General features: G+C 29.9%; 1 protein-coding gene across 3 annotated transcripts in view; it reads right to left on the bottom strand.

Moving 5' to 3' along the window:
* ktub (Tub domain-containing protein ktub) overlaps window positions 1–23,266 on the bottom strand; it is an 86,190-nt gene that overhangs the window by 34,942 nt on the left and 27,982 nt on the right. For 2 of the 3 annotated variants that reach the window (XM_075378350.1, XM_075378351.1), the window contains exon 2: window positions 15,120–15,264. In XM_075378350.1, coding sequence (XP_075234465.1) covers window positions 15,120–15,264 — 145 coding nt within the window. Of the gene's footprint in view, window positions 1–6,518; window positions 6,923–15,119; window positions 15,265–23,266 lie in introns of those variants that run through there. The other variant, XM_075378352.1, reaches the window with a different exon arrangement.

The raw sequence follows: 23,266 nt of genomic DNA, 5'->3' as shown, positions 1-23,266 counted from the left end.
TACTTATAAACAATAAAAATTAAAAAAACAATAAACAATATAATTATAAACACAAGTTTGTATTTTTCCCGTACCGTTTGCTTATATATAAAACTACGGAATTCTCATGAGTCCATATTAAACTCATTTTTACTTCCTTGTATGAAGGTAAAGAACGTATTATGATCGTGGAAAGTGGATATTTCAACAGAAATACCCATTTTGACTCATTTCGGCATAACGTCTGTACGTATGTACCTCGCATAAATCAAAAAACGATTACCCATAGGACGTTAAAATTTTGGATTTAGGAAATTTTGGACTGTATAACATCTAGTTGTGTACCTCCCCTTTTGATTGCAATCAACTGAACCAAAAGTGCCCAAAAAACGTCCAAAATCCAAAACAATTAGGATTTTATTATACTTTTTGTTAACTGCAGTAATAAGCCCTAATTTAGAGAGCTTTCTAACGATATAATTGGTACTTATTTTCATCGGTTCCTGAGTTATTAGCCAAACAAAATTTTAATAAATTAAATTACATTTTTATTTAATGTTTTATTTATTATTTATATATTATTATTACTATATATTTTAGTATTTATATATTTTTAAGATCCAAATCTTACAAGGGGAAAGAGCACATCGGTTCGAATCAACTTTTTTTAAATTCTCATTTTTTTTAAATTTAAATATATTGATTATTAACCTATGACTGCAAAAAAACTTTTACGATAAATAATAATTCAATAATAACAAAAAAAAGAAAAGATATCAAAATTAATGAATAAAATTTTATGTACTTTTCATTAAAAAAAAAAAAATGTGGATATGTAATTTAATAGGTGTACAAGGAAGTCATGTAGTGTCCACATTCAGACTTTCCTACTACTTTTTGAATTATTTTTTTTTTTGTTTACTTTGGTATAATATTATAATATCATAAAATGGTAGCCTTACCTACAGAGTTATAAAATGAAATACTTGTCTTATTAAAAAAAACTCTTTTATGACATATATTTTATATAAATATATAAAATAAAAAAAAAAAAAAGATCTATATATATAATACATTTAAAATATTTAATTATAAATTAGTCTAGTTAAATTTTATTTGATGTAATCCAGATTTACTTGTTACTGAAAAAGATAAACTAACAAATACATACGCAACAAAAATCATTAAAAGACTTAAATTTGATTATCCAAATACTAAAGTTAATTTTACTAAACAGGGGAAAAAACATGTGTGCCATAAATAATAAAAAGGAAAACCTGAATGAATGAACCAAGTAAATGGATGTATTGATTAAAAAAAAAGGCTGGAATCAGGAAACAGAAATAAATAGACTTAAACGTACAATTTAAAAAAAAAAAAACGGTTTAACCTTAGTACAAAAGGTCATGCTACTGACCGATATTCAGTTAAGTTAACCGTATTAATTGTACTACTACCTTACGTCTTGAAATAAAAATTGATAAACTACAGTATAAAAGCCACTAATATTTTATTAATGTCCTAGTTTTCATTTAGTACAAGTTAGTTTGACTGAACTAGAAATTACTGACAATCAAACTACAAAAAAAAACCCAATTGAAGAAGAGAAAAAGTATAGCAATGAACGAAGAGGGCTGAAGAAAGTTATAACATTATGATCCACTGTTAGAAAAAATTAAATTTTCAACATATACAAATTTTTATTCACCTCAATTTTGGCTCTTAGAAGATAGGACGACTTTTTTTATAACTAATTTTGCATTTTAACTGCAAAAACTGGTTGGGTAATAATTATTTTTCTTTTAGAAAAACTGTGGATAAATCAGTAAAAATTCATAATACAATCAGGTCGGTTTGTATCAATGGATTGTACAAAAATTAGTTAACCTTACCCATTATTATTTTGGATAAATGTTTGAAATATAGCATACACATTGATAAAAATTAACTAAAGGTCAATCCATTTGAAGTGTCCCAAAAAAGAAATAAGCTGGTTGCTTGACCAATTAAAAAAAAAAAACATGTTTCAGGACTTTTAAAACTATTTTTTTAAATTTTTTATTTACGCAATTTACCTGTGGCGGTCATTTTTGTTACGAGGCACACACCTATTTTTGTGATTGTAAGGGTTTACAGACAGAATCATAACTAAAAAACTATTTGGTCCTGGAAGGAAGGAAGAAAGAAAAAGCAATTTACTCATATTTTGTCAAGGTAAAAGATTGGTACAGTGGTTTATTTAACTATCTCTCTTCTTTCTATGAGAAAATTATCAATATAGTTTGAACATGAAAAGTGTGAAATTTCACTTCTGGTAATTTTTTCAAGAGGCAGGGATGGCATACACAGATTGAATTTTCTTATATGTAAAACTATGTTAAGTATAGTATTACATAAATAATATTAATTATGATATTTACCCCTAAAGTTTTATAATTTTTTTAAAAATTCAAATTTTGACTTCAAATAACTATGATGGAGCTGGTGATAAAAATATCAAATTTTCACAACTTGCAGTGTTTTTGTACATGTTTATGGCAAATATTAAAGAGTTTCTTGTGTATTGTACTAAAAAAAAACGTTATAAACTCTCAATAACCATGAAAAACCTGTTAAAAAAGGTACCATTTTGACTCTCTAAATAAATCCTCCATGGGGTTTTTTTTCTTCTTTGCGCTTTACATTTTTAGGTAAATTTCATAAGAAAGCTACCTCTATTGTAATGAGTACCATGATTCGACTTCGGGAAAATTTGCCCGTTTCACATCCCCAGACCCCAAAGCCACTGTCAGCTCAAAGGTATATATATATATATATATATATTTCACTTACTTATGGACACGATAACTGCCGTAATTTTGCGTCAATCACTTTCAAACTGTTCCCTAAAAAACACTGACAAAATCTCGGATGACTTCGTTAACGGCCAAAATCGGACCATGGGGGTTGAAATAGGGTGGTTTTTTCGAAAAAAAAAAACAAATATTGCTATAACGTTTTTACGATTCTAACAGCCTAAAACTTATGTACGTAATGTTTTTTGCTATCACCAACCATTAGCTCAAGGGATGGAAAAAATGGGGGCTGTAAGACAAACAAAAATCGTCTTCTTTGGTAGGCACAGAATCGCATCGGTTTAAAAGGGTCGTTAATTCTCTAAACATTACCTAAAACCTTTGTCTGAAGAGATTTTTGATATGACCAACCCTTACGGCAAGGGATGACCAAAACCAAAAAGTAAAAAAACCAGAAAACAAAATATCGAATTCAAAAAGTTTTTATTTTTTGGATAAAGATCTAAAACTTATCCAAGTAAAGTTTTTTGATATAACCAACCATTGGCCCAAAAGGTGGAAAAAATAGGGGTTTGAAGTCAAACCATACCTATCTTAATAGGGACAGAATCGTATCGGTTTAGTGGTCGTTAATTCTCTAAACATTACCTAAAACCTTTGTCTGAAACCATTTTTTGATATAACCAACCTTACTGCAAGGGATGACCAAACTTATTGCAGGCATTTTAAGATGGAAACCTTTTTTACACGTAACCATTGTATTGAGTAAGTTTTTCTTAACTTTAAGGTGGATATTTTTTTATCCCCTCCTTAGCACCGGTGAAATCTTTTTTCAACTTTATTTCAAATTAATTATTTTGATTTATTAATAATTATTAACCTCCGATTGTAAAAAAAAAGTTTTACAATAAATAATTCAATAAAAAAAATATGAAAAAAATCAGAAGATTAGTGAAATAAAATTTTATGTACTTTTCATTAAAAAATCAAAAATTAAGTCGGATTCGAACAGATGTACCTTCCCCTTGTAAGAGTCAAATATTTCACTAAACTTTTATTTGGCTATAAAACACTGGAACCATTGAAAATAAGTACCCCTTATGATATATCGTTGATAAATTCTTAATGAGAGCTTATTTTACTGCAGTTAAGATAAACTCCAAAATTCAAATGTTTTGGATTTTGAGTTTTTAAACCTAATCGTTTTTGAGTTATGCGAGAAACATACCCACATAACGTACGTACAGACGTCACGCCGAAAATAGTCAAAATGGATTCAGGGGTGGTCCAATGGAAACTTCCGTTGAAATTTGAAAACCGAAATTTTTCTCGCGATCACAAACTTTTCCTTTACTTCGTACAAGGATGTAAAAATCTATATTTATAAATAACAGCTAAATATTTTAATTGGTGGATTTGAATACTATACAGTGGATACCAGTATTCTTTGGTGGTTGCGATTCAATTAACCACACATCTCAGGAATTGTCGACTTGAGACTACAATTCATTCGTTCACTCAAACATATTATCCTCATTCATCCTCTGAATTAATACCTTTCAGTAGTTCCGAAGGCTAAACATAAAAAAATTAATTCTGAAGTAAAAAGTTAGATATATATATTTGTTGTTGTTTATATTCTAATGGCATAAAACAAAAATAGAATTATAAACGGGTGTTCCAGTCTAAAGTAATAAAACATATTACATTTGCTATTTAAAAATTAAAGAGATAAAACATTTCATTTAATAAAACGTAATAATCGTATAAAAAGAAAATTTATATAGAAAAAAATAAACGAATAATACATGTGTAATGATACGCTTATAATAAAATACAAAGCTTAAATTTAATTTTATAATACAATACGAATACGATAGAGAAACTTACACTTTAATAACAACACATCACTTTATATTAAAATGACTTTAGAATAATAACGTGAAATTTAATAATTAAATGTCCGATATTTAATATAAAACGGATCATGGATTTAAATGAACATTTATTCAAAATCAGTTAAAGAACTTAATTAAAAATAAATTTAAATGACTTGAAAATAATGACGTGTTATTTAATAATTAAATGTCCGATGTTTAATATAAACGGGTCATGGATTTAAATGAACTTTTATTCAAATTCAGTAAAAGATCTTTAATAATTAAAAATAAATTTAAAAGACTTGAAAATTATGACGTGGTATTTAATAATTAAATGTCCGATGTTAAATATAAACGGATTACGGTTTTAAATGGACTTTTATTCAAAATCAGTAAAAGATCTTTTAATAATTAAAAATAAATTCTTGTTTTTATTTTTACGTAATATATATATATATATATATATATATATATATTTTTAAAACTGAATGAATTCCAATTTTAAGAGGTTGTAAATGGGTAAATTCCCCCCCCCCCAAATTACAAAACAGTTTATTTCATTATATTTTTGGACAATTAATGTTTTAGGTAGATTTCGTAAGAAAGCTACCTATTGTAATGGGTTCCACGATTCGACTTCCAGAAAATTTCGACATATCTTCGCGTTTCACATTCCCCAGACCTCAAAACCACAGTCAGCTCAAAAGTATATATATATATATATGTTTATTTATATTACTTTTATCCATATATATATTTCACTTCCTTGTGGACACGATAATTGCCGTAATTTTGTACCAATCACTTGGAAATTGATACATAAAATATAACGACCCAAAATCTTGGTCGAGTTTGCTAATCGGATCATGGGGGGGGGGGGCTTTTTCGAAAAAAAAACAAAATATCGCTATAACTTTCTTATTAAATAAAATATCGAGTTTGTTTACAGTTCCTACTATTCTTTGGATAAGAGCCTAAACTACTCCTATGAATCATGAGACCTTGCCGTTGGTGAGGGGGCTTGAGTGCTCAGTGATGCAGAATAGCTGGACCGAAGGTGCAACCATATCTGAGAGGTATCTGTTGAGAGCCACACTAAGGAATGATTCCTGAAAGAGGGCAACAGCTCTTTCAGTAATTGTTAAGGGAGTAAGTCAGGACGACTTAAACGGCCATATCAACATCACTCAATCAACTGGGTACTACGCAGCTGAAAGCAATGGTAAACTACAGCTGCTTTCTTTCCAAGAAAATGTTTGGGAAGTAGAATTACTAAAGATGGACGAAGCAGGAGCGATAAAAAAAATGCCGAATAAGCACAGGAGAAACGAGCCTTCAGTCAGAAATATAATTTGTCACTCAAAAATTAATTTAAACGTCAAGAAAAGATTTTTGAAATTATATGTTTGGAGCGTCACTTTAAATGGAAGTGAAACTTGGACGATCGGAGTACCTGAGAAGAAAAGATTAGAAGCTTTTGAAATGTGGTGCTATAGGAGAATGTTAAAACTCAGATGGATGGATAAAATGACATATGAAGAGGTGTTGCGCCAAATAGATGAAGAAAGAAGCATTAGGAAAAATATAGCTAAAAGAAGAGAGACTTATACGCCACATATTAAGGCATCCTGGAATAGTCGCTTTAATATTGGAGGGACAGGTAGAAGGAAAAAATTGTTAGGCAGGCCACGTTTGGAATATGTAAAACAAATTGTTAGGGATGTAGGATGTATACCGAAATGAAACGACTAGCACTAGATAGGGAATCTTGGAGAGCTGCATCAAACCAGTCAAATGATTGAAGACAAAAAATAAATCCTAATAAAGCTGATAGTGATAACAAAAATAAACTGATAATACGTACTTTATAACAATCCAGACTGTTGCACGACATCATTAATGATTCAGCGATGTGGTATGCGACTGCTAGGCGCCGAATGGTGATGAGGAGAGTAATATGATACAATGCGTAGTATCGAATACATGCACATTAACGAAATGTGTAAGCACGCAAATAAATTACGCACAGTGTAATTTAACCTTAGCAACCTTTAACACAATTAATCGAGTCACAAAGGTATCACTGTCTATACTATAGCACTGTTATTACACTTTTACTGTCAATGATGGATTTTAAACACAATAATTAATTATCCTGCCCGATAAGAGGACCATATGTTTTGTTTAAAATTTTGTAATATAAATTCATGTTTCTAGTGGATTGTAATTTGATGATTAATCCTTTGGGAGGATAAATAATTTTTGATAATGTGGTGTTAAAGCATTATATTTTAAACATAACTGAATGCATACATAACGTTCTTAAAAAAGAATAAAAAACACACAATTGTTGCAACATATGTTAACGCTTGTAGTTAGAGAGGAGAGAGATGAGACCAAGCGGCTATAGAAAGAACTAAATAGTTGCTCGTCATAACAATGTTTGGCGTATACATTTAAACAGTTATATCAAAAATGGCGTTATATCAAAATTGAATTAAGTTACCACTTAATTCAATTTTGATTCAAAAATACTTTCAAAACTTAACTGATATTTCAATGAGTAGCCTACATCTTTTTTCAAGAATTCATTTTTATTTTCATATTGGTTCTTTTTGTAAACACTCGACGAAAAAATTAATGGTAACAAAATTTGAATTATTTTTCAATGAAATAGCCTGTTTTTATAGCAATGAAAGTTTATCATTTAGTGTGGTAAACCAACAGTTGTGAGATCTCTTCTGATAATTCTCTTGAAATTGAGAAGGACCCGTCACTTCGGATGCTCCGTACATTCGGATACTACAAACTGCATCCAATTGTGATATGGGGCAATGTATTACTCTTGGTCTTGACATTCATATAGTTCTTTGGTCTGCTGAGAAAAATACTTTTTAAACAGTTTACACAAAGAGACTTTCCAGAAACTAAGTTCAAATTTAGAAAAATGTGTTCTTTAAGAACATATTTATTGCTCTAATGTTATTTCTTTTTTCCTGTTTAGTCTCCGGTAACTACCGTTTAGATAATTCTTCAGAGGATGAATGAGGATGATATGTATGAGTGTAAAGGAAGTGTAGTCTTGTACATTCTCAGTTCGACCGTTCCTGAGATGTGTGGTTAATTGAAACCCAACCACCAAAGAACACCACGATCTAGTATTCAAATCTGTGTATAAATAACTGGCTTTACTATGACTTGAACGCTGTAACTCTCGACTTTCCAAATCAGCTGATTTGGGAAGACGCGTTAACCACTAGACAAACCCGATGTGTGCTCTAATGTTGTTTGTTTTAAATTTCTTAACTGTTTTTTTGTCAGTTATCAAAGGTTCACAACAGAACTGTCCATTCATGTGACTAAATCTTGACAAAAACGTTTTTCATGATATTTACAAACGCTAATGATATCTGAATTAACACGTAAAAGATGAAGTTGTTGGTTTTCATCACTAAATTTACAAACTTTAATGAGTTCTTTTGGCACTGTACCATACTACACTGTTTTATGACACTCTTCATTCACATAAACTCCTATCGAACATTGTTCTTCCATTGTTTCACATTAAATTATTTGAAAATGTAAAAATTTAACTGATTTTAAAATATGCAAATATATTATTAAGTAATTTATTTTAATAAACCCTTCAAAACACAGGATGAAATTTGAGACACTGTAAAGATGTAACAGGTCACTGGACTAATGTCAGACTGACCAGTCTGTAACTGCAAAGCAAAATGATGCAAAAAGCATAAATAAGCATGTTGCAACGTGAATTTTCCTGATGACTGGAAATGACTGTTATAACATGAACACTGCATTTGAATGGTTCATACAAGTCTCTTTCAACTATTAAGTATAAAAATATTAAACTGCCAAGAATACAAGAAACCCCCTTGGAGGACTTATTCAGCGAGTCAAAATGGTATCGTTTTTAACAGGTTTTCATGATTTTTGAGAGGTTATAACTTTTTTATTATTACAATTCACAAAAAACTTTTAAACATCTACAAAAACACTGTAATTTGTGCAAATTTGAGATTTTTATCACCAGCCCCATCAGAGTTATTTGAAGCCAAAATATGAATTAAAAAAAAAAAGTTTACAAAAATTTCACAAAAATTTAGGGGTAAGTATATCATTATTAATATTATTTATGGTAGAAATACCAACATATACATACATATAAAAAAAGAATTCAAACTGTGTATGTCATCCCTGCCTCTTGAAAAAATTACTAAAAATGAAATTTTAGTTTTTCATGTTCAACTTTATCGGTCATTTTTTCATAGAAAGAAGAGAGATAGTAAATAAACTACTGGACTAATCTTTTACCTTGAGAAAATATGATATGATTAAATATATATGATATATGATTTATATGATGTAATTGCTTATTGTTTCATCCTTCCAGGATTTTTAGTTATGATTTTTTCTGTAAACCCTTACAATTACAAAAATAGGTGAGTGCACCATACCAAAAATAGCCGCCACAGGTAAATTGCTTTAAAAAAATAGTTTTAAGGCCCTGAGACATCTAGAAAACAAGTGGGTAAGTTTCAGTGTTTTTTTTTGAATTGGTCAAGCAACCACCTTTGGGTCACTTCAAATGGATTGATCCGTAAGTATGTCACGGTAATATTTGATAAATATGAAAATTTCTTCTAAAAACAACAGTCATTTATTTTTAATAAATAACAATAACCACCTTTATCAAACCAGATATCAGAACTGTTTTCATTAACCTCAACACAATATTTTGGCTGTCAAGAAAAGGGCCTTATAAATTATGGACTGTTTTAAAAATTTTCATTTAATATGCAATTGAAAGATTTCTTTTACACATACATGAATTTTTAAATAATGGTAATTAAAAACCCTGAAAAATCTTTTTTTTAAATCCTGAATATTTTGTATTTTGTTCATGCTCATAAATACGTCATTTTGATTTGTCTTTCGAATTGCGATTTAATTTGTAATAATTCTTTAAATTTACTAAATTCAACTATTTATCTTATTAATATTACTTCATGTGTTTAAATAATTAATATGGTCTTTAATTACATCCACGTTTTATTAATTATGGATTTTATTTATTTTAATTTAATTTTTTATTATTTTAAAATTTATTTATTAATTTAATTTATTGTCAAGCTTAACTTGTCAAAATGAGTATAGAATGAGCGAACTCTGCTTGCTACTTTAAGAACTACTTGATTAATTATATATTATATCTTGACTGTTATCTTTTGTTTCTATGAAATGTTTTAGGGTTTGCTTATTATGGAAAGGATCTGCACAAACGTGTTTTGGAATTGTTTACGGGTTCATACATTAAATAAAATCGATTTAAGCTTTATCACATATCTATTTTTTTATTTTTAATTAATTGTGTTTTTTTATGCTGCTCTGATCCAAGTCTATATCATAGTTTCCCTTTATTCATTCAGACAAATGCTACGGCATTTTTTTTTTGTGCATGGAATAGCAGCATATTTACCGACTGTGATATGATCACAGACTGGTACAAAGAAATGGGAAAATTTTAAATAATTAAAAGAATGAAGTAGAGTTACTAACCTTTATTTGATGTGAAAATATGTTCTACAAGAATGGAAATTTCATATACATTATTTTAAAAAAATTACTTCACTTAGTGCTGTCAATTTTTGTGTACACAATCAGTAAATGATTCTGAAAATTTTGCATAACGCGGCACAATGTGTTCTTTGGGATGTTGGCAATTTCCTTTTCAATCTGTGTTTTGAGCTAGGCAAGGTTTCTCAATCTAATCTGGTGACCGGGACAGCCAAGCGATGTTAGAAGTCCTTGAAATTATTATGTGGGCTGCATAATTTCAAGGACTTCTAACATCGCTTGGACTTCAAACCTCTCACAGTTGCCATAGACTGTTGGGCAGTATGTGAGGTGGCTCTGTCCGGTTGAAACCAGATTTGCTGAAGGTCAAGATTTGGAAAAAATGGAGTCTAGGAGCAAAAAATGTCTCTAGCATGTCAAAATAATGTTGAGACATCACAGTGACAGCAGAGTCCTCTTCATCTTCAAAGAAGTAAGGGCCTATTAGCCCATAACATGAAACTGCACACCATACAGTAAGTTTAGAACTATGTAACAAACGCTGGTGAAGTTGAGCAGGGTTTGTGCCCAGTAATGAAAGTTCTGTTATTCATGTATCCACTTAAGTGAAAATGGGATTCATCTAGCATCTAAAGATTTTCAATAAAGTTAGCATTCACATTGATTGTAGACAATAATTTTTCACAAAATTGCAGACGCAATTCACAATCATCATTACGTTACAGTTCTTGGACAATTTGAATTTTGTAAAGATGAAATCTCACGTTATGGAGTATTTTTTGCACGCTCCAATGTCCGAGCTCCAATGACCGAGTCAATTTTCTACACCGAATGACGAGGATTTCTTACCACTATAGCTTTCGTGGTATCAATGTTTTCTGGTGTACGTACAGTCAATACACACCCACTAGGTTTTTTCGAAGCTGAACCGGTCTCTTCAAAGTTACAAACCCAAGTTTTGATTGTATGTGAAGAAGGAACTTGACTGTGGGGCAGGATCTCATAGTGTTGCTTAAACACTCTTTGTGCAGCTGTCACCATGTCAGTAAAACATCCTTATGGCAACCGCACACTCAATATCATTCCACTGCTCCATCACAACTAAATTTCCATTAGTGCTCTACAGTTTTACATCCTTCTCTCACTTATGATATACCTACAGGGCTGCAAACATCAAATTCAAAATATCCCATTTCTTTGTGCTATTCTGTGTAATACATTATTTTGTACCGTTTAGAATAAAAGATTTATTTATTTAATATATTCTATGAATTTAATATTTTATCAGTATGTTTATGCATTAGTGTATTGAATACGATTGTATTATATCAGCTTTATAATTATTATTGTCATTTCAAAGTGTTTAGATTATATTAAATAAATATTAATAGAGATATTTATATTCTCTATTTATTTTTAACTAGTTCTAATTAAACTTCTAGTTAATTAGGTATAAATTTAATTTTTAGTAACCTTTATGTTTAATGAAGTGTGAAGTACTCATAATTGAAGGTGTCTACTGGACTGAATTAATTCTTGTAAATCGATACAAGTCTTTTTGTTTTCAGACCACAAAAAAATATTAGTTCTCTTTCCTGATTATTCAACAAACAGTAGTTTTTAATGTTATAAGTACATACTTTTATAAATATTGCATTAAATACAGCAATTAGTTGTAACTATAATTCTGTATATATTAATATATTATGTGTAATTATTGTTAACATCTTTGAAATACATATCAATATTATCTTATACATATAATTTTAATTAACAAAGGATGAAAAGGGGGATTGTGAACAAAGCAAAAATCACAAAACAGGAGAGAACCTGTACCTACACTTATTTATCAGTAAGGACAATACAATTGCTTCACATAGCCAAGAAATAAAACACTGGAACTGTACTGGTTTAAACAGCTGTTTTGCTGGACAGCAATATAAAGAAACTAGAAATCAAAACTGGTAGAAGTTTTATTGAAAATTCAACTTTCCTTTACAACCCATTTTACACTGTTAATGAATTTATTGAACTACTATAAAAGTGTTGTAAGAACACATTATTCTGTGAAAAAAAAAAAATATATATATATATATATATAGTTGTATATACCAAGAGTTGAAATAATTTTTTTTTTCTTCCATACTGAAAACCACTGTAATATTAAAAAAAAATTTCTAAATAAAAATTAAAATTGTTTTTTAAAATACTCAATCAATGAAGTTATGGAATGTCAAAACCACACTTATCATAAAAACAAGTGAAAACTGGGATATCTTTTATGTATATCATTAACCATAATTTTTATAGATTTTCTTCAAATAACATGAAATTCTAAAAAATAATACAGAAAATTTCAAACGTTTAATATAGAAGAAAAAAAGAAGTCAAATCTTTTCATTATATATTTGCATGTTGTAACTCTTCAGAGACAAGCTTTTTTTTTAATAATTAATAAGCTTGTAGTAGATTATAAGCCAATGAAAAGAAGATTTTCAAAAGTACAGAATAATATAACTGTTTGTGATTCATATAAAAGCAAGTATGATAATATCAATATTTCTTTAAAATTCTTTTCTTTTTTTTAAACTGCTTACTGGTAAAAATGCTGATCACACCAATCTATTTTACTCATGAGAAGTGGCACAGCAGTCTAATCAGATATTAATTTAGCAAATACAATTTATTTTATTCATTTTAAATAAATCTTGCAGGATCATTTCCTGCAAGATTTAACAAATTGTAGATAATGATAACACTAGTGTTTGTGTTACTCACAAAGTAAAATTTCTGGATGTATTATAAGATGATAAGTTCTGATGGGATGATCAAATTGATTTGGTTTATAACAAAATCAAACCGTACGTTTTGCTCTGAAGTATCTTAATACAACATCAAGTTAGCCGTCATTATTAAGCCTTCAAATATTCTCACATGAAGAATGTCATGCCGTGGGACTGCCTCAAAAAGTCTGAATGAGTTTTTAAGATACAAAAATTAACTGTCAGATCATTATCTGGTGCCCATAAGTATGAATCATGTAGACCTATATTTAGAAAATTATATATATTAACTTATTCTTATGGTTATATTCATGAATGGGCAATCTTTGATTATAAAAAGACTGTTCGCTTATTCTTAAAAAATTACAATATCCATCTTTACGAAACTGAAGAATAGAACTGTCTAGTATAACGCAAAACACTATTTCACCTAAGAAAGGGCCTTATTATGCTTTGCTAAACCATTTGAAAAATCTTCCCACCAATTTCTTTAAGATACAATTAAAATATTTTCTTTTATGGAAAACATACTGTTCCATTGATAAATGTTTAAATAAAACTAATTAAAACGGAAAAAAGTATTTTTTTTTTATATTTAATATATATTTTTTTTTGTCTTCAGTCATTTGACTGGTTTGATGCAGCTCTCCAAGATTCCCTATCTAGTGCTTGTCATTTCATTTCGGTATATCCCCTACACCCTACATCTCTAACAATTTGTTTTACATATTTCAAACATTGCCTGCTTACACAATTTTTTCCTTCTACCTGTCCCTCCAATATTAAAGCGACTATTCCAGGATACCTTAATATGTGTCTGTCTCTTCTTTTAGCTATATTTTTCCAAATGCTTCTTTCTTTATCGATTTGCCGCAACATCTCTTCATTTGGCACTTTATCCACCCATCTGATTTTTAACATTCTCCTATAGCACCACATTTCAAAAGCTTCTAATATTTTCTTCTCAGGTACTCCAATCGTCCAAGTTTCACTTCCATATAAAGCGACGCTCCAAACATATACTTTCAAAAATCTTTTCCTGACGTTTAAATTAATTTTTGATGTAAACAAATTATATTTCTGACTGAAGGCTCATTTCGCCTGAGCTATTCGGCATTTTATTTCACCCATCTTTGTTATTTCTACTACATTTCATTACTTTCGTTTTGTTCTTGTTTATTTTCATGCGGTAGTTCTTGCGTAGGACTTTATCCATGCCGTTAATTGTTTCTTCCAAATCCTTTTTACTCTCAGCTAGAATTACTATATCATCAGCAAATCAAAGCATCTTTAACTTTTCACCTTGTACTGTTACTCCGAATCTAAATTGTTCTTTAACATCATTAACTGCTAGTTCCATGTAAAGATTAAAAAGTAACGAGGATAAGGAACATCCTTGTCGGACTCCCTTTCTTATGTTCTTCAATTATTACTGTTGCTGTTTGGTTCCTGTAAATGTTAGCAATTGTTCTTCTATCTCTGTATTTGACCCTAATTTTTTTAAAATGCTGAACATTTTATTCCAGTCTATGTTATCAAATGCCTTTTCTAGGTCTATATTCCAAGTATGTTGGTTTGTTTTTCTTTAATCTTCCTTCTACTATTAATCTGAGGCCTAAAATTGCTTCCCTTGTCCCTATACTTTTCCTGAAACCAAATTGGTCTTCTCCTATCACTTATTCCACTCTCCTCTCAATTCTTCTGTATAGAATTCTAGTTAAGATATTTAATATATAAAATAACAATAATATATTTATAAACCTTAACATTATTCTATGTGCTTATATTTAAATAATTAATATGGACTTTAATCACATTTATTTTTTATCATATAATTTGTTTTTATATTTATAATTTACCTTATACTGATGAGATCTATATAATTTATTTTTATGAACCAGTCAGAACAGATTATTTATTTATACTTTGCAATGATCAGAATGCATTTCTTTACCTCTCAATATAAATCATTTCTGTAAAAATTTATTATGTTACAGAAAAAAAAAAATTGTGATCCTTCAGTGAATAATGCTTATACATTCTACATATTCTTTTAAAATACTTATACATGAAAAATTACTTACCACACAGTTCTCTTTCTCTGCCATTTCTAGCCGATGTCGCTCGCAAGGCTCTGTTTTTGACGAGAGAAGCGCTTGTAACATCTGATGCCTGTATCATTCCAGGTGTTTGTCTTTTCTGTCGCATTTTTTGTTCCATTAACTGCCGCTGTAAAGTAAAAACAATAATCAATATTATTACTTTTTTATTTTAGAATAAACACAACATGATGTATTCATCATGTTGTGTTTAACAAGGTCTGTTCAGTAAATAACAAACTTAATTTTTTTATCTTTATTACCAATTTTACAGATTATTGGTCCTTGTCCCCTTCAAAGTACTTCCTGGTCCTATTCACACACTTTTCTCAGCGGTGTTTCCACTTCGCGAAGCAGTGATTGAAGCAGCTTCATTTAAGATAGTAGTAGTTTCAAAACGGTGTCTTTTCATCACTATTTTAATTTCAGAAATAGGCAAAAATTGCAAGGAGACAAGCCTGTCAAGTACGGAGGCTGAGAGAGGATAGTCATCTGATTTTTGGCACAAAATTGATGAATTGACAAAGATGATTGTGAGGGCGCATTATTGTGGTGAATGAATCATGAGTTCTCACCACAACTCTGGTCTCTTTTTGTGGATTTCTCAGGTAACCGTCGTAAAACGCCTGATAGTACACACGGTTCACTGTTTCACTTTGAGGCAAGAATTCAAAATGCACAATTCCATTACAATCAAAAAGACATAAAGCCATCATTTTGACATTGCATCGAGAATGACGTGATTTCTTGGGGAAATCCATTGTAATGATTGAACTTTTTTCTAAATGTTGTAGCCGTAAACCCAGCTTTTATCTTCTGTTATGATCCTTTGCATAAATGTTTCATTCTCATTGGCATGTTCAAGAAGTTTCTGACAACCATTAACTTTATATTTTTTCTACTGTTGTTATCAAATGAGGAACAAACTTTGCTGAAACTCGATGCGCATTCAATTAGTCAGTCAAAATGTCATGGCATGATCCAATTGAGATGCTAACATCTTCTGCAAATTCTCTGACAGTCAATTGGCGACTTGCATGCCCCAGATTGTAATTTTCTGAACGTGGGTGTCATCAGTTGAAGTCAAATATCTTCCTGGTCGAGGGTCGTCTTTGATTGACTGACGACCACTTTTAAATCATGCCACTTTTAAACCATTTGTAACATTGTGTATGACCCCAAACATTATCTCCGTAAGCTTGTTTCAAAAGTTGAAATATTCCTGTGAAAATTTCCCCTGGTTTCACGCAAAATTTTATGATGTATTGTTGTTCCTGAAAATTGCACATTACAAAAATCGCTACTACCACTTAAACATGTCGCCCTCAAATAACAGTAACCTGAAAACTAAATGAGATATCAACAATATAATAACATGTAGTTAGAGATGAGGTTATGTGGAACACAACTCTGCCAACCGCATGTCACTAAATATCTCTGTTGACATATAATTAAAAAGGTTCGGTTCTTTTCTGAACAGACTTCGTGCTGTTACTCTAAATCTGAGCATAAATGATGATATGCTTTGGTTAAATAAGCATTTACATAATGCTGACTTATAATATTTAATCACCTTTATGTGAACTCAAACATAATCATTGAAGAATAAAACAAAACAAGTAGAGTAAAAATAATTTTTTGGTTTTATGAATCAATAATACGACCATTATTACCTGGTGCATTAGCTACGATTAGCAAATGGTCAGCAAATCCATAGATGTAATGATTAGCCCATTGTTGTTTTAAATGACCATCATTCCACTGAATAGTTTGTTGGACCATCCAAGTAATACTTCAACCATCACAGCTTTCTCATTAATGTAATAAACAAGTCCACAGTCAATTTTAAAATAATCATAATTATCATATGGTTTTCTGCCTGTTGGCAAGTGCCTGACACCAGCACTGTCTCCACCTGTTACTGTCCCATACTTTTCATTTCAATATAATTAACACCATCCTTGCCATTAACTTCAGCCTCTTCTTTTCTTTTATGTTTTACCTTAACTGTATTTTATTAATTCTTTTCCCCTAATTATGTGCCCAACCCAGTTTTCTTCCCTTCTTCTGATAGTTGCCAATATAATATTGTTCTATTTTCATTTATACTTCTTAATATTTTTGCGTTACTTACTCTGTCCACCCATTTTATTTTCTCTATCCTCCTCCAGACCCACATCTCAAAAGCTTTGATCTTATCTTTTTTCCTTCATGTCCATGTTTCCGTACAAAAGTATGTCCCAAACATAGCATTTCACCAATCTCTTCCTCAGGTTCAGATCCATGTTGCTGCATGCAGAGTAGGTTTTTCTTTCTAAAAAAGGCTTCCTTTGCCATTCTAGTCTCGTCTTAGTCTCTACTTTACTCTTCCAGTCTTCAATTAGTAGAATCCTGAGATATCTGTATCTTTATTTGTTCAATTTTTTCTTCTACAGCTACAACATCCATATCTTTCCTCTTACTTACCCTCATAAATTTTGTTTTCGTCACATTTATTTTCATCCAAAATTCCTTCATCCCTACTTCCAATATTTTTATCATTCCTTATTATGTCTATGTGTCTTTAGCTATAATCAACAAATCGTCAGCAAATCTGACATAATTAATATTTTTTCAACCTACCTTTACTTACTTTTTGATCATCCAATATTCCTCTCAACATAAAGGATGAACAGTGTTGGACACAGCAGCCTTGCTTCACTCCTCTGTCTAATTCTAACCAAACTATAAGATTCTCATTTATTTTCACAGCTGTTTTTTACTTCACATACCATTCTCTGATGATCAGGCTCTATCCTTCCAATCAACTCTTTTTTTTTCTGAATCTCAAGTAACTTTTCCCACTGTACACTTTCTATAAACCTCAAGTTCAATCCTCTTTCACTTTCAAAACCTCTCTCTAATCATTCTGATCAGTCCTACAGCTTCTCTTGTTCCTTTTCTGAATCTAAACTAATGTTCCCCAACATTCTCCTCCTTTTGTTTTTATCAATCTTCTATTCATAACTCTCTGCTTTATTTTTGCAGCATGTGGTATTAAGCTGATAGATATGTTCTTCACATTTTTTGAGTCCAACCTTTTTAGGTATCAGTATCATTATTGTTTTAACAAAATTTCCTGGCCTTATTCCGGTATCATAAATTGTATTGTACATTGAGAGTATTTCATATACTTCTTCATCTTCTAAGTTTAAAGAATTCTATTGGAAGTTCATCTACTCCTGTTACGTTCCTGATTTTCATCTCTTTAATAGCTTGTAAAATTTCAGATCTCAAAATTGGTGAGCCTTTTTCCACTTCCACAACTTCTTCTTCCAGTGTTTCACGTTTCCTTCTCTTTACATATACAGCCCCTATATACTCATTATTTCTCATTTTTCCCATTATTTCTTTATCTCACCTTTATAAATGCTTTTACTATCTTTCTTCTTAATTTCTCTCATTTTATAAGTAGGATTTCTTTTATCCCATGTGATGTTTTTTACCTTCTTATACATGTTATACTTACTTTTATTTTCTAAATCTTCTACGTCTTTACATTCTTCTTTTAGCTTACTCCCTAGCTTTATTTAATAAAATATCATTTTATTGCCAACAAAATTAAAAATTTTTTTTTGGAAAATTGAAGAAAAGAACTCTTTTATAATTACCGTTTCAGACCTTCTCAATTTTACATCCATGTAAAATGCATAAAAAACTTAGCCTTTTATTAATATAATGAATAATCTTTTCTCAATATTATCACTAAATTTAAAAGTTTTTGCATCAGTAGCTTTCCAAGGTTATCCACCACTTTCAAGTAAGAGCTGTTCAGTTAGAAATGGTTAATATAAGTGAAAAATAAATGCTACATACTATTGATAAATTATAACTTTTTAAAATCCGAATTATATTATATGTGGATTGATATTTGAATATTAAATTAAATCTTTAGCATAAATGATTTATAATACTTTATAAATGATGTATAATACTAGCAACTATGAATACACATCTATAGTTGTAAAAGTAACTATTTCAGCATAAAAATAAACTGTCAATGCAGTGTCCCTCTGTATAACAGCTTCAGGCCTGCTGCAGGTAAGGCTATGGTGGCTATTTATTGGAAAGAATAATAAACTCTACATTACAAAGATTAACTTAAAAACTGTTACGTTTTTAAACTGATCTTTACTGGTGATTCAATTACTTATGTACGTTGCATATTTTCAGGCAATTAAAAAAATTATCTCTCAAGATAATATTTTACAACTGATTTCAGTAAAGAATGGATGAACATTTTTTTAAATAGAAACGCAGTAAAAGTTATCTTTCATTCACAGACATGGAGCACAAATATTAAATAGATTTAAAAATGTAAAGCTCTGCATAACAAGACTCATGTAACAACAAAATTCTCCTTTACATGGGTCTATACGAAACACTGATTTTTTTTTTTGCACTGTATTAGTGAAGAAATAACACACTTCCCTCCATAGGAGACAACACTGCAGTCATTTTAAAATAAAAATTTAAAATTTCTTTCTAATAGCACTTTGACCCTTTTGTAACAATGGTTAATTAAATTTTTAAACACATATTTATTCACTTTAACAAAGTAAATATAACAAGATTTTTTTAATTTCTAGAAACAACCAATTCTAACGTAAATATTATTGTTTTTTATTTAGTTGAATAATAACAACTATTATTAAAAAATGACCTATAAAAAAAACCAATCAGTCTAAAAACATAAAAAAACCAAATGAGAATAATTAGACAACAATCAGCAATCAGAAAGACAAATTAAAAATAATGAGAATTATAATTTTTAGCAAAAAGAATTTACATATTCTTCTATATTTATTGTCCCTCAAGTAAACCCCCAGAGATACGATAAATTGATTGGAAACAAACATTCTTGGAAAGCATTTTTTGGTAAAGCCTAAGTTCATATAGTGAATTTATTCTTTATTTCATCTGCTATCACAGGGTGCAATTTCTAGAGAATACTGAGGCTGAGGCATCAGTATAGTTTTATTTTTGACTAAATAATTACAAGTGCGAGCTGAAGCATTACTGTGATGCAAAATCTAAGAATTGTTTAATAATAATTCCTTTATTTGATCGATATTTTCATCAATTGTTTGTGTTAGATGTCTAACTTTTATAAAAATCAAAAAGAAGTAAGTTGTGGATTAAAGACGTAGTTTTTACTTTAATTTTACCTATTAGTTTTTTAAGGCAACAAATTTTATAATTTTTTTCTATTTTCTAACATGTATGTTGCCATCTGTTCAACTTGTTAACAATAAACAACTCCCCTTGGCCCAATGAGGTGAGGATGATATATATGATGTGTAAATGAGGTGTAGTCTGGTATGGACACAGGCCAACCAATTGTAAGATGTGTGGTTAATTAACCCCAATCACCAAAGTACACTGGTATCCACTGTCTAATATTCAAATCCATATAAATGTAACTAACTTTTACCAGGATTTGAACCTCAGAACCTTTGACTTCGAAAATCAGCTGTTAAACAAGTGATTTTTTGATGAGTTTATCACTAGACCAGACCACTGGGGTAATTTTATTATCTAATAAAATTATTCACATTAACAGAAAGCTGATTTGGAAATAAAATACGTCCCTCCTACAATTTTTTAATTATGAAGTGAGTTATTAAAATTCAAACTCACTGGCAAAGTGATATAACGAGTAGTCTTGGATTCTATTCTCTATTCCTTTATGTTCAGTGTAATTTCAACATTCTTGCTATTTGTTTAATAAATTACAATGTTTGTCTTCATCTAAGAAGTTTGTAAATAAAGTAATGAGACTGGTTCAGAAAAACTTTTTATTTACAATACAATTAAACATGGACTCGATCACCTTCAAAATAGTCCCCTTGGGAAGCCACGCAACACTTCAAATGGTTTTCCCACTCTTCATAGCGGTATTGAAACTCAGAAATCTGAATATCCATCAAATGGTCAGTTACATTTATTTTTAATGTTTTCTACTGTTCCAAAATGGTGTTCTTTGAGGTGATATTTTAGCCGGGAACAGGAAAAAGTCGCAGGAACTCAATTCAGGTGAATAAGGTAGTTGAGGAGCTAGGAATGTTTTGGTTTGCCAAAAACTAATAAATTGAGAGTGTAGTGGGACAAGGTAAATTTTCATGATGCAACATTCAGTTGTCTGATAGCTGGTCTCACACAGGCAACTCTTTTTCGCAGTCTTTCAAGAATTTCTCGGTAAACATATTGATTTACAGTCTGTCCTGTAGGCAAAAACTCCTTATGGGCAATGTCATTACTATTGAAGAAACAAATTAACATTGTTTTGATTTGCTCATTTTTGCTTTATTGTGAGTGACGAGTTTGAAGTGTGCCACTCCTTGCTCTGGCGTTTTGTTCCTGGGTTGTACTCAAATATCAGAGATTCATCACCAGTAATAATATTTTTTTAGAAATTCAGGATCAGTTTCAATTCTCCCTAGAAGATTGCGGCACACTTCCACTCTGTTGTTTTTCTGTTCAACAATGATTTTTTTTGGGACAACAAATTTTTTAATTTGATTAACTGTGGTGTGGTTCAAATTCATTTGTTTGGCAATCATTCTGACAGTTAATCGCCGGTTGTACTGTATCAAGTCTCTGATTTGCTAACACTGTTGTCACTTTTTGACAACTTTTAACGGACATCTGAAAAAAATTTTAAACCACCTAAAAACTTGGACTCGTGATAGAGCGTCATCTCCATATGCCCTTTTCAATTTTGAAAAAGTTTCAGTAGCATTCTCACCAAGTTTAACACAAAACTTGATTGCATAACATTGCTTATAATTAGTATCATTTATTTTTGTAACGCACAACAAAAACTATTTCACGAAAAGTCTCATGTGGCAACAAAGCTATGTAGACCAAAACTATTAATACCTAATATGAATCAGCTGTTCATATAACCACGTATTTACTAGTAACTTTACAGTATTGCCACTTTGGCTACCAAAAAAAAACTGGTCTCATTACTTAATTTACAGACCTCGTATAAAGTTTATGCTCTATACATCCCTCAAATCATAAAATTTGTTTTGTCGTAATATATGACCAACCAACCTAGTTCAATTGGAAAATTTTGTTAAAACTTCTCTCATCATCTACTCATTTCTCTTAATCTTTTAATTTTGTGAATTATCTACCAACTTATCTAATTTTCAATATATTCTTTAACCACCACATTTCAAAGACCAATTCTTTCCTTCTGTTTTTTTTTTTTTTCACTAACTTAACGTGCTACACTTCACATAAATATTTTTAAGGTTATTTTCAAATTTGTACTTTTACAGGTAATTTAAAATTGCATGGCCATATTTCAGGAACTGATTTCATATATTAATACCAGCAAAAACATTTTATAAAGATACAAAAGAATCTTTTCTAAAGTAATTCTATAATTAATGAAAAAGTAAAACACTAACAAAAACAACTGACTCAAATTATAGTGGTATCAAATATAGACTACAACATAGAAAGACATTTTTTTAAATATTTTTGTAGAGTATAGTACCTTTATGGAAGTGCACTTCTATATTTTATTTAATAATAATAATTTATTTAAGACTTAAGTCTTAAATAAATTTTTTCATTAGATATATTATTAATTTATTTAAAAAAATTTTGAATAGTACTGATATAATACTAGAGGAGAAATTCAATTTGAAAATAAATAAGCATAAAACAGTAATAAAATGCTGTAACAAAAAAATATGTAAAATGTCACAGGAAGGGAATGGGTTAAATATTAAATAACAGCAAACATCAGAAAAGATATTTGCTGATGTCTATGTGAAGATCAATTCAAAATTTCAACGCAATATTTCAGGAACTGATATGAGATAATACAAGCAATCGGTTTTTATGAATACATCTCCAGAAGTATGATTTAGTTTTTTAGCTGCTGAAAATTTTCCCCTGATTTTTGTTTCAAGGACGAAAGAAGGCCATAATGAAACTAAATTTCTTAAACATGGTTTCCGCTGATAATTTGTTTAGTAGAATAAAAATAATTAAAAATGTTATTTTTATTCTACCATAATGAAATTATTGGTGCCCAAATTTGGTGTTTTTTTTTAATGGCTTTTAACAAA

Source organism: Lycorma delicatula, chromosome 11 (genome assembly GCF_047948215.1).
Source record: "Lycorma delicatula isolate Av1 chromosome 11, ASM4794821v1, whole genome shotgun sequence".
In the NCBI taxonomy this organism is placed as follows: Eukaryota; Metazoa; Arthropoda; class Insecta; order Hemiptera; family Fulgoridae; genus Lycorma; species Lycorma delicatula.
Note: the sequence above shows the minus strand (reverse complement) of the source record. Positions and strands in the feature narration are given on the sequence as shown.